Genomic DNA, 15,613 nt, shown 5'->3' with positions numbered 1-15,613 from the left:
TCTTATTCAATTTGTATATTTGACCGCCAATATTATTACGAGCTTCGGCGTGGGACCGTAATGATGATGATTAATAAAAATAATCATATGTCCTGAGGGCTCAGACCATCTCCACACCAGATTTCATCTAAATCGGTTCAGGTCAGGTAACACCGACACAGACAGACACTAAAGAGATAGAGTTACTTTACTTTTGTGTGGGATTTTGTGAAACTATCACAAATAGTGAATCATAATAATTCCTGTTTTGTTTGTAAGGTTAGGTTTTATGTTAGTAATACCTGCGAATGCTTTATTGCGGTTGCGGAACAAGTTTTTTCTGTAGGTAAATAATTTAACATGCTAATTTGCATGTCGTGGCCAGATCTTAGAATTGATCATTTAATTTGTAAGTGGCAATCATTTCGTGACATGACTGGTTGGCCACATCATGAAAAAGTCAAACCTAACCCTAACCATATCGTGAAGTAGTTAATTCTAAAATTCTAAATTTACATTTTTTGGCGTTGAAACTCTAGGTCCATGGAGAAACCGCGAAACGTCTGGCGACCAAAGAGCTGGCGGCTTCCTCGCACAACGTATCAGTATTGCGATACAACGAGGAAATGCCGTCAGCATCATTGGTACAATGCCTCAAGGCTATAAGCTAGTTATCCTCGTAAGGCCCAAGGTCCTACCTATAGGACTTATTCAGTTCGATGAAATTTAAATCATATTCAATTGGAACAGAGTTGCATTTGGTTTGTTTCATTCAATTTTCAAACAAAATAAAATCAACTGTATTCCCTGCACTATAGGTTCAAATTCTAGTGGCAAATTTAGGATTTTTCAATTCTATGGCTGGGCCTTAGGAGGCTATAGTAATCATCTGTATATATCCATGTTGTATATTGTTTTTGTAAATAAATTCTAAAATATCATTTCAGGATGTGCTCAAAATCTATGATCTAGCCACGACATAAACATTAAGATGGATAATTTTGAATCTAAACACAAAAGCATTGAAAATTCGCTTTGTAACATTTTCTTCCAAAGAGGCATTTTATTCCCGTGTATAATAAACCGTTACTATGCATTGACAACAAAGGTAAAAGTTAAATTTCAGCTGGGAACAAAGTAAATACGAGTGGACAGTTGTCACCCCGGTGCGGTGTTTGCACGGGAGCGTTTCTGGCGGGCGCCGTAATCGAGAGGGGGCATGGATGGAACTTGTTTCACTTTTTGTCCATTTCTATGTATGGTGTGCTTGTAACTGGTTCAAATGAAAGAATACAATCGGTATTAATGAAATGTTCTTTAGTATTCAACGATGAAAGCAGAAAGTTTAATAAACGTTATGGTTGGATTGATTAGTAGGCAGAAGGAAGGCTGTCTTAACCACTTAAAAGCAACCACTCCTAGATGATCTATTGTGATGGAGGCGACAACGCAAGAGTAGATATTTAGAATTATAAAGGATACCTACGTGTTTATTAAACCACTACAAGAAAAGAAGGAATTTAATATTAAATTTGAAGGTATTTATTTCGGTTTTCGTTTCTTGTAAAATGTTTAAGAAGCTGTTAAATTTGTTTAAAACTTCTTAACACCCATCCATAAACGCGCTCGAGATGTTATCGATACCAGTCTCAACCAAAACTAATGTTCCCTGGAAATCTGCACACTTATAATCATATTTTATTTCATTACGATACGCTATCAGTGCTAAATGTTCTCCATTTAAGGATGTTTCTGCAAAAAGCCCGTTTGGTAAATTGGCGCGCATACATTATCCCGCGCTGCAAGATACGCCAACATAATGTGTGTGCAGACGTTTCGGCGCGAGTAAATGGCCTGTCGCCTATCGCCTGTCGCCCTTCTCCGCCCGTCGGGTCGCCGCCGCCCGGCGCCTCGGGTATCACGAACGCGCGGTGCAGCTATAATTTTGCGAGTTCGAAGTTTAAATTTGATTTTTGTTTTTGCGAAAAAATGGTTTTAGGTTTTGTCAGGGGGATGAGGCATTGAACTTAAGTAAAGTAAAAAAGAAATCAACAGCACCGTACTTGATAATGATAAGTATTTCATGCTCCACCCAATTAAGGCCCCACCCAACCACCAAAACAGTAACTGCATAATTATAACTTTTTGCTTTAGCAAATTTAAGCATAAAGGTGTTAACAAAACCAAATCGATTGTTAACCTTTGTCTGACTTTGAATAATCAGATATCGGTGTCGGCCGGGTCGGCGTGGTGTTCGCGACACGATTTCGCACTGTGTCGCGCGCCGGCCGGCGGCGGCCGGCCACAAATCTTCCGTTTCACTCCGGCCCAGCCTCCGCGCGGAGAGGAGGGAAACAGCACGCTTCAAAGCACGCGGCTGCGTGATACCGGCTACTCCCGAAATAGGCTGCCCCTCCCGCGCCCCGCGCCCGGCCCATCGCCCATCCATCGACGTGCTTTTAGTATGCTGCGCGCATGCGAACCGCCCGCACCCTCTGCGCTCCTAGTAATCATAAACCAAAACGCGAATAAACCCACAACAAACTGACCACACTGACCCCGCGATAATAACATGCAATAAACAAAATGGTAGCTATGCTAGCCAATCCTAAATGGAGCGAAGATTTAACAATTCAAATGATCATAGAGTACGAAAAACGCGAATATCTATGGAACCCGGTATCGGAACATTATAAGAATAAGAAGATTCGCGAGCAGGGTTACGTGGAGATTATTAACGAGTTGAACTTGGTGGATGTAACCGTTAAAGAATTGAAGAATAAGATAAAGAATATCCGGTCGTCGTATAGTGTGGAGCTGAAGAAGATTCGCGCGGCGCGGAAGGCCGGCGCGCATGCGTACCGGCCCAGCGTCACGTGGTTCGAGCACGCAGACAGGTTTCTGCGGGCGATCGTCACTCCGAGCTCCGTAAGACTATTTTTGTTTATTTACATTGTATTTGTCTACACATGCGCTCTGCCGCGAACAGCTGATTTGAGGTTATGTTTTTTTGCGGCAGGTGGATACGAGTTTGCTGGAAATACCGGCGAGCGACGACAGCGACGCTGTTCAAGATTTAAGCGAGCGGAAATCTCCGGAAAAAAAGAGTCCTCGCAAAAGGCGCAGCTCGACGCGGTCGTCGACGCCGTACGTGCTCAACACGCCGTCGCCGAGGCCCGGGACGCCGTTCGGGCTCAGCCAGCCGGCCGCGCCGTTCGGCATCCTCCCGCCGGCCTCCTCCTCGTTTCTCAACCCTCCCGTGGGGATCGCGACGCCGCTCATTACGTCCCTCACCACCATCTATCCGGTGCCCGCTAAACAAAAGAAAGGCAATTACGACGATCGGAGCGAGGACGGTCCTCAGGATTTAAGTCAGCACTCGGAAAACGGAAACGAGAACGAGTTCGAAATGTTCGGGAAACTGATAGCGAGCCAGCTGCGGAAGTTGCCGCTCAGTTTGGCGTTGGAAACGCAGCTCAAGATACAAACTTTGGTGAACGCGGCGAGAATTCAGGCTGTTTATCAGCAATACAATTACCCCGGGCCGTCGCAGGAGGCTCTCTCGGTGCAGGCGTTATCCAATGGGATTTTGGCTAGCATGGCTACTCAAAGCTCATACGCCTCACGTGTAATGGGCTTGAGGAATGATTCTCCGGAAGATATGAGCCGCGATTTGAGGACCGAAAATTCTTTGGGGTCGGAGGTAGAAGATTAAATAAAGTCCGCGCCTTTCTGGATGCGCAACAAATAGATATATCGCATCCTTCAAGGATTTGCAGGGAATCTCGGGAATTAAAGGGTTTTTAGATGATTATAAAGTCTACGATTGCTCATAGGGTATAGACGGGTACCTAATCTCAATGTTCGATTAGACACAATAATTAATGTGATAGATGTTTTAGATACAAACACATAATTACTACAGATCTGATTAGTACAAAGAAAGCCCATATTGATATTCAGGATACTTAAACTGGAGCTAGTCAAGTATTTGGATGTTTTAGATGTTGTGATCTCGTTGTTTCGGCTGTGTTAATTTTATTTTATTTTAGAAATTCTAAACTTTTACAAAAACTTTACTATATAATTTAGTCAGGTGACATTTTTTCGGGAAAAAATGACGGAATGTAATGTTTTTTTATGGACTTTGCTCATCTCGACGATGTCAAATTCGATTTGAAGTACTAAATATTTCCCTACCATTACGAATTTATTTTGTGTGATAGCTGCATTTAATAGTGATACTATTATTATTAATGTGATTATAAATGTAAATGCATGTCATTATTGAATAAGAAATAAATACCTCAAATAGACAGTATAGAGAATAGACTTGGATATAACTTGGAGTATATTTTATCTGTTGTTCGATGTGCCACGATTAGATTATAAACAGAATGTGATTTATTGAAAATAAAAAGTTTTATAAATGTCACTTTCAGTTTCAATTAAACCTCATACTAACGCTCATTTATAATAATATAAATCGTCATCTCCCAAAACTAGTCGTAAATTTCAAGTCTGTATGTATACTTGGGAGATATCGATATCTGGTGACCGACCTCAACATTATGATCACCTAAGTGATGCTAAACTTTAAGTTTACGCATTTTTTGCCTTCTGCCAGCCCTACTGATTTCTCAGAAATTAAACTTATTTGCTAGATTGATTACTCTTCTTCGAAAACCCATAAGTGCCAAAAGGCGAAACAACAATTTCAGCAACAAGCTATCAGAACTATTATTTCGGTAACTTGTCAAGAAAACCACTTGGTTGACGACGAATTACGGCGAATTGTCAACGCCAGGTGAACATTATAAAGGTGTTTGAAATAAGGGCCTGAAAATTCTTTTACTGTTGTGAAATAATGGACACTCATCTACACACAAGTATTTAAATAGTTAGACAATGAATGCGGGTCAGCTGGCGACTTTACGGGTAACATGTCACCTGCGGCGGCATCATGGTTCCATTTTTAGGGTTCCGTAGCCAAATGGCATAAAACGGAACCCTTATAGTTTCGCCATGTCCGTCTGTCTGTCTGTCTGTCTGTCTGTCTGTCTGTCTGTCTGTCTGTCTGTCTGTCTGTCTGTCCGAGGCTTTGCTCCGTGGTCGTTAGTGCTAGAAAGCTGAAATTTGGCATGCATATATAAATCAATAAAGCCGACAAAGTCGTACAATAAAATCTAAAAATTTAATTTTTTTTAGGGTACCTCCCCTACACGTAAAGTGGGGGTGAAATTTTTTTTTCGCTTCAACCCTAGAGTGTGGGGTATCGTTGGAAAGGTCTTTCAAAACTAATAGGGGTTTTCAAGAAACATTTTTTGATAAAGTGAATATATTCGGAGATAATCGCTCCGAAAGAAAAAAAATATGTGTCCCCCCCCCTCTAACTTTTGAACCATAGGTCCAAAAAATATGAAAAAAATCGTGGAAGTAGAGCTTAAGAAAGACATTAAATGAAAACTATAGCGGACATGATCAGTTTAGCTGTTTTTGAGTTGTCGCAAAAAGTTTTCCCTTCATAGTAAAAAGACTTACTTTAATTAGGTACTGATTATGCAAATTTGCCTATTTGTTTAACTCGGGTGAAAGGTACCGTTTCATCCCTTGGTTAACAATTTACTATACTTTAAGCTCCAGTTTAGCTTATTGTGACGGAAGAGTAACTACGGAACCCTACACTGAGCGTGGCCCGACATGCTCTTGGCCGGTTTTTTATTATCACTTGTCATTATGCCCGTCACTTTCGCACTTACATACTTGTTAGAACGGGACAGGCATGGTGACAAATGATAAAGAGCCGACCATCTTAGCCATACTGTAATGTTAAGACTCTTTACCGATGCCAGTCTCTATCACAATCTTATCATATTACGATTGTAATATTTAACAGGTTATGATTAGATCTGGATTCTCCTCCACGGGAGAGGCATTGAGTGTGGTCAGTAAAAATATCCAAGAGAATGTTTTTCGGAAATAAAACATTTTATTTATTCATTATCAATATGTTCTGTCAGAAGTGAGAATTATGGTTGAGAAACCATAACCTGTTATTACAATCAGACTAGACCTCCTAGTCTCGGGGCAAACTTAGTTAACCTTTAAAGACTTGGATTAATTAAAATATCTTTAAGTCTTGTCAATATCAAACTACACTTCTTTTAAAAAATATGGCTTCAGTCCAGTGGGACTATTTCGCCAGTATCAAGATATTTGAAGCTTTGTACGGTTAATACATGACAGTGTATTGTGATTTTATTATCATCATCTTTTATAATTCGCCAGTATCAAGATATTATGAGCTCAACGACATAAATTTTACGCTTAGTACAAGACAATGTACGGTGATTAATCAACACTTGTAAAGCGATAGCTGGACTTTACAAGTAGCACGTGGACTACCGGCTGTTGACTCCAGAATGGAATTTGAACGCGTTTCAAGATTAATTCTTCATTCACTGCACACTACCACATTAGTTTATTGTATAATAAGCTATTGATATTACACTTTAAACAATATTCTTGAGCAAAAAACAAAGTACGAGTAATAGACACGAGGCGCAACCATCAAAATGGCGATCGAACTGGAAGTCGTCAAAGTCACAATAGTAAATTACGATACAAGTGCGAAAAATAGCAAATTCGAAACGAGTTGCGAATTACCTATTCGCACATGTATCGTACAACGTTTTACAGTACATATGGCCCTTTAAATGTTGGACATAGTAACGTAATAATGCTAAATTTCGCACTAGTGCGGTAAAGTAGCACCATATGTACTGTAAAATAAATAATAGTAGTAGCGTACAGAAATGACACGACCTACAAAAACGAAGTTTGACAGTGATTCGGCTATTTAGGGTTGCCAAGTTTAAGTATGATTATTAAATTATCTGTGGGTCACTACTTAAGTTTTGCCAACCCTAATAATTGTTGCAACTTGCAACGCTGAGCCGAACGGAACCGAGAGCGCCCGATAGGTCCAGTGTTATCCCACCGTCAATATCATCATATTGTTATTTCTGATTGGGCGTAGTTTGCAAAAATATTGGTCTATTGGAACCAAAAATGGCGACTTAACGTATTTTTAATTCGATTTTTTTTCCTATCACTCTTCGTTTTACGTTCAAATTATTTAAAACATAGCTTAAGCCCTTCAGGGCGGCCGGAGGACGTCTGTTGAAATTAATAGGCGCCATATTTTTTAACCCGCACCTGTGCTCAACAGCCAGTAGGCAGGGTAATTAGAAAATTGAAAAATTTCAAATTCAAGTCTACGTCAGGTTTTTCGGTATCGATTCTTTCACGTGCAAATTCGCTTTAAATTTCTTATGAGAAAAGACGCACTGAAAAAATCTTACTAGGTACATAGATTGATAAAATCTTCAGTGTATGTAAAACTAAACATTTGGAGCTTATTAGCATTATGAAATATGTACGTGATTTGTAATAAATACACTGATGTTAATAGAACGTGTGGCATTGTCTTCTTGTCTTTTAACTCTAACTCTTTTTACTTTGACAAATATATATTTTTTAATTTCTTCTTCTTTTAGTAATGCTCTTTGTTGATTTAATATTTGAATTATTTTTTATCGTAGCTTTATTCAGCAGTATTATTAAAGCTCGTTCCCTTAATTTCCACTCACTGAATACTCTTCCGCCATTCCGAGAAATGGTGCGCGAAACCAGAATCGTCATGAGCCATTTTGTTTTATTGTTATTCGCGTGGGCGCACTTTCTTTCTGAACTTTGATGCCCTAGTACTCCCAGTCCAATAGAAATATGACTAATACGAGTAACAAGAACACTCCTAGTATAAATTGAGGTTTATTAAATTTATAGTTAGTTTTTTAGCATTACAAAAAGGTAAACAATGTTGACATATCTCCACTTTTCATTTTTCCACTTTGGAAGTGTCTCTCGCGCAAACTATTCAGTTTAGAAAAAATGATATTAGAAACCTCAATATCATTTTTGAAGACCTATCCATAGTATGGGTTTGATGAAAAAAAATTTGAGTTTCAGTTCTAAGTATGGGGAACCCCCAAAATTTATTGTTTTTTGTTCTATTTTTGTGTGAAAATCTTAATGCGGTCCACGGAATACATCTACTTACCAAGTTTCAACAGTATAGTTCTTATAGTTTCGGAAAAAAGTGGCTGTGACATAAACGGACAGACAGACGGACATGACGAATCCATAAGGGTTCCGTTTTTTGCCAATTGGCTACGGAACCCTAAAAACTATTGTTTTAAGCTCATTTAGATTAACATCAAAAGTTGCCAAACGAGAAAGAAGTCATAAACCTATTTCGCTTTCCCTATAAGTAACTAAATGAAGACATGTTTTCCATTTCAACGTCATGTCGCTTAGCTCGAATCAATCGAGCGAACACAATAATAAACAAGAAGGAACGCTCGTCTCTCTAATCTTTCCCAGCTCGCCCGTATAGATAGACTGTCTTTATTAAATTTTTACACTGAGAGAGAAATGAAATTCGCAGGCTAAGCTCCGGCGTTCGGGCGGGACGTGTCAAACCATAGTTACTGCATTCACAAAACCGACTCGCCTAATATAAGTTGAACTAACCATCCGTTACAACTGCGTAATCCGTGATTATACTTACACTGGTTCGTCTGATGTGCACGTCGAAAGATATGTATACGATTTTGCACTTTATTCCTTTGTAATAAGGCGGAAAGTGTGTACATTTGTTTGACGTCTCACAGCTTGCGAGCGGGTGCTATAGGGTGAGTTGAGTGGGACCAAAGGTGGCTAGCGGGCCGGTTGCGGTGGACGGTAGCTTACGACCGCGCTCTAGTGGGCGCTAACGATCTTGATACTTAGCCATGAAAAAAGTCGACGCTTTAGAGTTCACACGATAAAATAACATTTTTTTTAAAACATGATTGAGTGATTTAAGTTTCTCGTGATAGAAATATAAGAGTGTAGTGGCAAATTTGGAGTAGGTGTATTAGCTGTTTTAGTATTCATTTCCCTGCAGTATTGCATTGGTTGGTTAAGGCATGTATGAAATGGAGTATATATCATAAAAATAAATATACAAATAAACTAACCCAGTAATCCCACCTGGTTCCATTTGAAAATTATTTTGACATACGAGATCATTTTTAATCTGTTTTGTAAATCCAGATTTATGCCAAATCATGGTTAATTTTCCACGGATTCAATATTTTGTAAATACATACATTTATTATCATAAACAGAAATAATGAGTAAATAACGATCATTTAAATCATGTACTTAGTTGTTTATTATTTAAAGCTCATGTAACATAGGTTTATTTAAATCACCCTTTCAATTATCAACGCTCATAAGCCATAGTGCATGTTAGCTGAACAAAGGGCTTAGCGGGCTTGCCGCTGTTATTCAGGGCTTATAAAATTCATGTACACTGACGCCTCTTTATAATTGTCGATGTGCGGTCGGTGGCCGCGATAAGGGATTAAGCCCCTGCCCCCCTCGAGACTGCCTCCCCCTGGCCTGTCGTCGCTTGGCTTTTTTCTCGCGCTTGCACTTTGCCACAGAAATTGGAGCGAAGTGTATATTGAATTATGAAATAGGATATGACTGAGCCCGGGTGGAGTGGATATTCCAGTTTCGTGACGGGCCCGCTCGTTATTTGTTCGTCTAGCTTTTTTGCGATAGTTTTGACGTGCGCGGTGCTCGAAGAAAAAATACTAACTATGTTGCTAGTTGTAATGTCGTGATTATATATTCTTTTTGCGTAGGATATCGTATATACTTATACTATACCAAACAACTCTTTATTTCTAGACGCATAATAGAGTCAGACCAAGACTAGTCAACGATGCTGCTAGTGCAACGATTTTGATACCGCACGTAGTGCAAGTGTTATTTTAAATGTCCAACTTCTATGAAATTGTGACGCATAAATAACACTTGGATTGCGTGTGCAATCAACATCATTGCAGACTTATCTTGGTCTAACCCTATTTTTGCCAGTATTTTGTTTAATAAGATATAGGTAAATCCTTTTTATTTTTACTTACTCTTGTTCAAAACAAAATTACAATTTACATTAATTAAGGGATTTGTATTGGTGAGTCTCACTTTTAACTTATAATTATGAAAACTATATGGTTTTTCACTCTAAAGAAAACATCTTCTTTCATCAGTTACATACATTTTAGAACACGGACAAAGTTAGTCGTTGGAATCCTCTTCACTTGTCTTCTCTAGTTAGGGCCCCCGTCGGGTTCGTGACGCGGATTATCTTTTTCGGCTTATGTATTTCACGCCTTTCGGGACTCGCATTTGCTACCTTCCGTTATTTAATTCAGTTGAGGTTTTTATTTTGTGAAAATGTAACAAAAATAATGTCACGCATATCACTGCATTGACTCAACTTTTCAATAAACGGTTTGTTGTTTAGAAAACATGATACCTTCGGAATAAAATAATATTCAAATTTTCTATCACTTAATTATATGAGGTAAAAAGTAGGTAAAGGTTTCCCCGTTACTTAGTTACCGTTCTGACAACTCTAAGGGTATGAAATTAAATAGTGATTTGTTAACCAAGAGATGAAAGGCGTCCATTTCTGTCGAGGTAATTTGGTGCTCGAACGAAGTGAGACCGCCAATTGTCCTAGACTTGATGGTGCCTTTCATCCGAGTGAAACACTCTACTTTTCATTTTTAATACGAGGAAATTAAAATACATGTGCATTTAAAAAACAGGGCTATGTATAAACTACAGTAGTATTTACAATTGAGGTACAAATAACGTTATTTATGGAATGGGGAGTTCATTATCAGAATGGAAATTGTACAAGAAATCCTTTTTAAATCATAATTTTAATTGCTTAACGTAACAAAAAAGAAAAAACGTACTTCTGCAATTTTTTTTAGAACAACAACCACCCAATTTCAGAGCATGAGAAATGAAAAATCATTTATTTCCGTGCCTGCATTTTATCCTTTATGAACACAAAATACGCATTCATTTAATTCAAATTTTAAAATACCTACACACGAATTGTTTCACAGCCACTATTAACTTCACTAGAGATATTGACACTGATGTAGCTTTGTTCAAATAAAACCCGGCTTTTTGATGAAGCAATAAACATAATATCAGTAGTAGCTAGCTGCAGCCATACGAATTCAATTCTGTATTCGACGCCCACTCTTCAATAAAATAGCGACTACTCAATCAGCCCACAGTTTATTACGGGAGGTCTAGTTGGTTTTGGCCTGATTCCTGTCCAATTGCAAATACTACTAGTCTTTAAATGACTAAAATATAAATTTGACTGCTGTTTATTTTTTATTATTTTTTATATTGTATTTAAAATCAAATAATTGTAACTTATCAAAAATGCAAAGGCAGAATTATACAGTTTATTTTATTTTGTTTGGTAAGGACATTTATTTGTGAATGCAGAGAGGAGACAAAAGAGCGTATCCCCCATAGCGTAGCTCCCATCTTAAAGGCCGGCAACGCACTTACAACCCCTCTGGTGTTGCAGGTGTCCATGGGTGGCGGTAATCGCTTACCATCAGGTGATCCGTCTGCTCGTTCCTCCTCTACCATAAAAAAAATCAACAATGTGGCACCGAAGTTTAGGGATAATACATGACTGTACCGTATGCCGCTTTAAATTCATCTTAGATTCCATTGAGAGACTCGCACACCTCCAACTTCAGTATGAATAACTTGCAGTTCATATTGCCACGTCGAGTTTCGAGCAATAAATGCCGACTTGCAGAGACTGTTTAATACTAGTTACGAAGCGTCGTATTTGAGATGAAATAATTCTCCGATAACTGAGGACCTCATTTTTACGGAATATATATAAAAAAAAATAATAATATTATAAATAAATGACTATTTATATTATTATATATAAATAAATGCGATTTGCGATACAACGAGGTAATACCGTCAGCATCCTTGGTACAATGCCTCAAGGGCCTATTTTGGATTTGAGTTAGTAATAGTAATCCTCTGTATCCATTTTGTATGTATATTTTTATTGTAAATAAAATCTATATAACCATATAATCCATACATAAAATTACAGATGAATTTTGATAATGAACTAAATGTAGAATTGAAGGGATTACTCAAATGTTATCTTACTTGAAATGAAATGGTTTATCTTAAGGTTCCTCGTGCCGTATGCGTCAAAGTCGCAGAAAGGAATTGTTCTCTATCGCTATTAGCAGAACATGTTTTGCTCGTGATATGTTTATTAAACGTGCGTGCACACTTTTTAATGGATGTGTAATACTAATAAATTTTGATATTTTTAATACCAGCATGATATCTTTGAAGAAAATATTCCAATGATTAGCAATACAATTCACCATTTTTCTAATCATTTAGATTTCATTAAATTTTACTGTGGGTTATAACATAATGTGTAAGTATTTTATTATTATTTATTTAAATTTTATTGCACAAAAGAAAACTTATCGTACAAAAGGCAGACTTAATGCCAAAAGGCATTCTATACCAGTGAACCTTAAGGTAAAGCAGAGAGATTGTTGTAATTAAATTTTATATTATATATAGCACATTTTCAATTTAAGGACACTGTAGATCTTATTTTTATTTTAAAGTATTTATGTAGACATTTTTGTATATATTCGTTTATTTCTCAATAAATAAATAATATTTTTTTAATACATGTAGCTATTTTAATGAAACGGACATTTAAATTTAAATCCTATTTGTTGTTCTCTATGTTAAGGTTGATAAGCAATATCTCATGGTATCTTAATATATATATATATACATAATGGTACAATAAATCATGGATAATATAACAAGTACGTATTTTAGTCAAACAAAACTAGATTTTACATACATGATTAAGACAAAGACGTTCTAGCAACATTCTAGATTTCGTTCTAGAAGAACGACACTTGAGGAAATAGATTCCGAAGTAGACAGAAATATTTCTGCTGATATGACCTTTCCCTAGCAACAGTTCTTTGAGTAGCTTTTGCTCTTTGAAAATTGTGGTTCGGACACATTTTGGTCATGCCCTTGATTGTATTCCTGACTGCGCGTTCCATTCCTGTGGGTGGCAGCCAAGCCCGTACGGAGCGGTGCTTCTGTGGTTATTTATTTTGTGTCGAAGTGCCCCCGTCGCGCATCACAAAAAGGGCCTAAAAGTAAATGAGAGTGCTAAATGTAGTGTCGTTTTAGACGGGAGTGTGTGGTAGTGGTGGGCGCGGGCTTCGCGATGGAGCCGTAACAACAAAGCGGCGCCGGACAGAAACCAGTCCGGCAAATTAAATATGTAGGAGGCGAGCGCCCGTATCCGCGCCGCCGCTAGGGTTGCCGGCCGGACTTGTATTATTCAATGACATGTAATATTTTATATTCTAAAATGAAAAGCTTTGGACGGGATATCAAAAGACTCATGTTTGCATACTGGAGAGACTGGAGTTATTATTTATTTAAACTTTATTGCACGATATAAAATTGTACAAATAGCGGACTTAATGCCTTAAGGCATTCTCTACCAGTCAACCATTGAGTCAAACAGAAACATGTAGTTATTCATCGTATCGTTAACTTGTAACTTATATTTTTTGTTGTTTAGTTTAGTAGCACGTTTTGTTTTCTTTATAGTTCCAACTTGATGTACCTACTGCGCCATTTTTTTACGAAAAATATTATTGTATAAATAGAATGGGTTCAAATCCTGGTAAGGGCATTTATTTGTGTGATGAGCATGGATATTTGTTCCTGAGTCATGGGTGTTTAAGTATATGGTTATGTATTTAAGTATTTATAAATATTTATATATTATATATATCGTTGTTTAAGTACCCTCAACTCAAGCCTTATTGAGCTTACTGTGGGACTTCAATTTGTGTAATAATGTCCTATAGAATTAATTTTTTATTATTTATTAATGTGACTCTTTAATTTTAGTATTAATAGCTTCATAAAGCGAAAATCTTATATTTATTTCCTTCTGCATTATACCAAACTGTAAATATTAATGATGTTATTGGCATGATCGCCACCCCTGCCGTTAGCGCCCCGCCCGCGCCGCGCGCCAGACATTTTTTATGCAGCCCGCAAGCGGTCTCAACGAGCTTCCAGCCAACGCGTTATACTATACACTAACATACATAATTTATATACTTTTGGGACTAGCGTTGAGATCATTTACTTAACTATAACACATTTGTATTAATAAAAACGTATATGGGGCTTATTAAATATGTTAAAATGGGTGACTCACCTATTTTAAGTCGAAAACGCTCGACATATCAGCTTAAAATACGTGAGTGACCCGTTTTAACATATTTAATATGTATATATCTCATGGAAGTTTTGTTATTAAAACGTACATGGGGCTATCTACTTATAATAAAATATTTATAGGTGAAAAAAAATCATAGCCCTTGATTACCTCAGAGGCTACATTTGAAATAGCTACATCTTTTTGTTTACCATTCATCATTATCACAATAACTAAAATGTCTACATACCAAGTAAACTATAAAAAAACTAATATCGACCTACAATACCGAGTAAACTAGAAAAAACTAATATGGACCTACAAATTTCAGTATTTCATTTTCATATTTCATTTTGTAAGCCCTATTTACATTTCACAAAATATGTCTATCGATATTTAAGAATTTTTATTTATTTAAATTTTATAATATTGGCATACAACACAAGCCGCATTTATTAGTATAGACAGAGACCGTGAATAATATACCTCGTTAATTAATATTTAAGCATGCTATGCACGTTGATACAATTCTTAATGACGCAACTCATTAACGCCAACATTCCTTTTTTAGGTAATCAACATTATTGATGGTAGCCTACGTTTGAATAGTTTTTTATCAAACCGTTGCGTTCCACAATTGATAGTCTTTTGTTTCTGTATTAAAATAAGTGCAACATGAAAAAATTAATGACTTACGATAGTTATACAACAAGTAATAAGTGTAAACAATTAAACTGAATAGCTGTTTTTTTTATAGAATCATCCTTCCTTTTATAGATCTTGTTAGACAATTAATTACATTAACATTATTCGTTAGTATTTTATACGTCAACATTCAGGGTGCTGATCCAAGCAGTTGCGTCGGGTGTGAGATGCAGCAGATCCTCTGGTGGCCCTGGTAGGTGGGTAATGTAAAAATCTGTTAAAAATAGATTGTGTATATCACCCAGGCCATAATAGCGTTAAACCCCGTGACGTCATGTTTTTCTAACTAAATGATACGAGTACTTATGTGAACCATATATTAACTCAAACTAAGAAATATTTTAAGCTAAATTCGCAAGGAGCTTACATACTTGGGCGCAGCTTTCAAAGTGAATAAGATGTAGCCGACCTCAAAAGCTCACACTGCAGTTTGCACGCCGGCCCGAGGCACCGGCTTACTGGTTAATGTCACAGCTTACCAAGTAAGAGAGGGGGATGTAGCGGTACCGATTTTTTTGTAAGATTTTGTATAGAACCGTTTTTGTCTGTGTACTTACTCTTATTCGCGTTTTCTTTAACAGAATCGTAGGCCTAATTTTGTATGAAAAATTTACCTTGGTGACATTTTTTCCTGTATCGCACGAATTTGAGTACAAGTTAAAATAAACG

General features: G+C 37.3%; 2 protein-coding genes across 5 annotated transcripts in view; both read left to right on the top strand.

The window, feature by feature from the left end:
• LOC133530240 (nucleolar protein 4) overlaps positions 1–15,613 on the top strand; it is a 186,941-nt gene that overhangs the window by 34,272 nt on the left and 137,056 nt on the right. The window lies entirely within an intron of this gene.
• Positions 878–4,414, top strand: LOC133530247 (uncharacterized). Its single transcript, XM_061868125.1, has 2 exons — positions 878–2,907; positions 2,999–4,414. The coding sequence occupies exons 1-2, from the start codon at positions 2,566–2,568 to the stop codon at positions 3,692–3,694; spliced, it is 1,038 nt and encodes a 345-aa protein (XP_061724109.1). The 5' UTR covers positions 878–2,565; the 3' UTR covers positions 3,695–4,414.

The sequence above is a fragment of the Cydia pomonella genome, chromosome 22, assembly GCF_033807575.1.
Source record: "Cydia pomonella isolate Wapato2018A chromosome 22, ilCydPomo1, whole genome shotgun sequence".
Classification (NCBI taxonomy): domain Eukaryota; kingdom Metazoa; phylum Arthropoda; class Insecta; order Lepidoptera; family Tortricidae; genus Cydia; species Cydia pomonella.
Note: the sequence above shows the minus strand (reverse complement) of the source record. Positions and strands in the feature narration are given on the sequence as shown.

Coding starts and splice junctions, on each gene's coding strand:
- LOC133530247 (XM_061868125.1), top strand. CDS start 2,566: ATGGTAGCTATGCTAGCCAATCCTAAATGGAGCGAAGATTTAACAATT. Junction 2,908..2,998: donor CGATCGTCACTCCGAGCTCC/GTAAGACTATTT, acceptor TTTTTGCGGCAG/GTGGATACGAGTTTGCTGGA.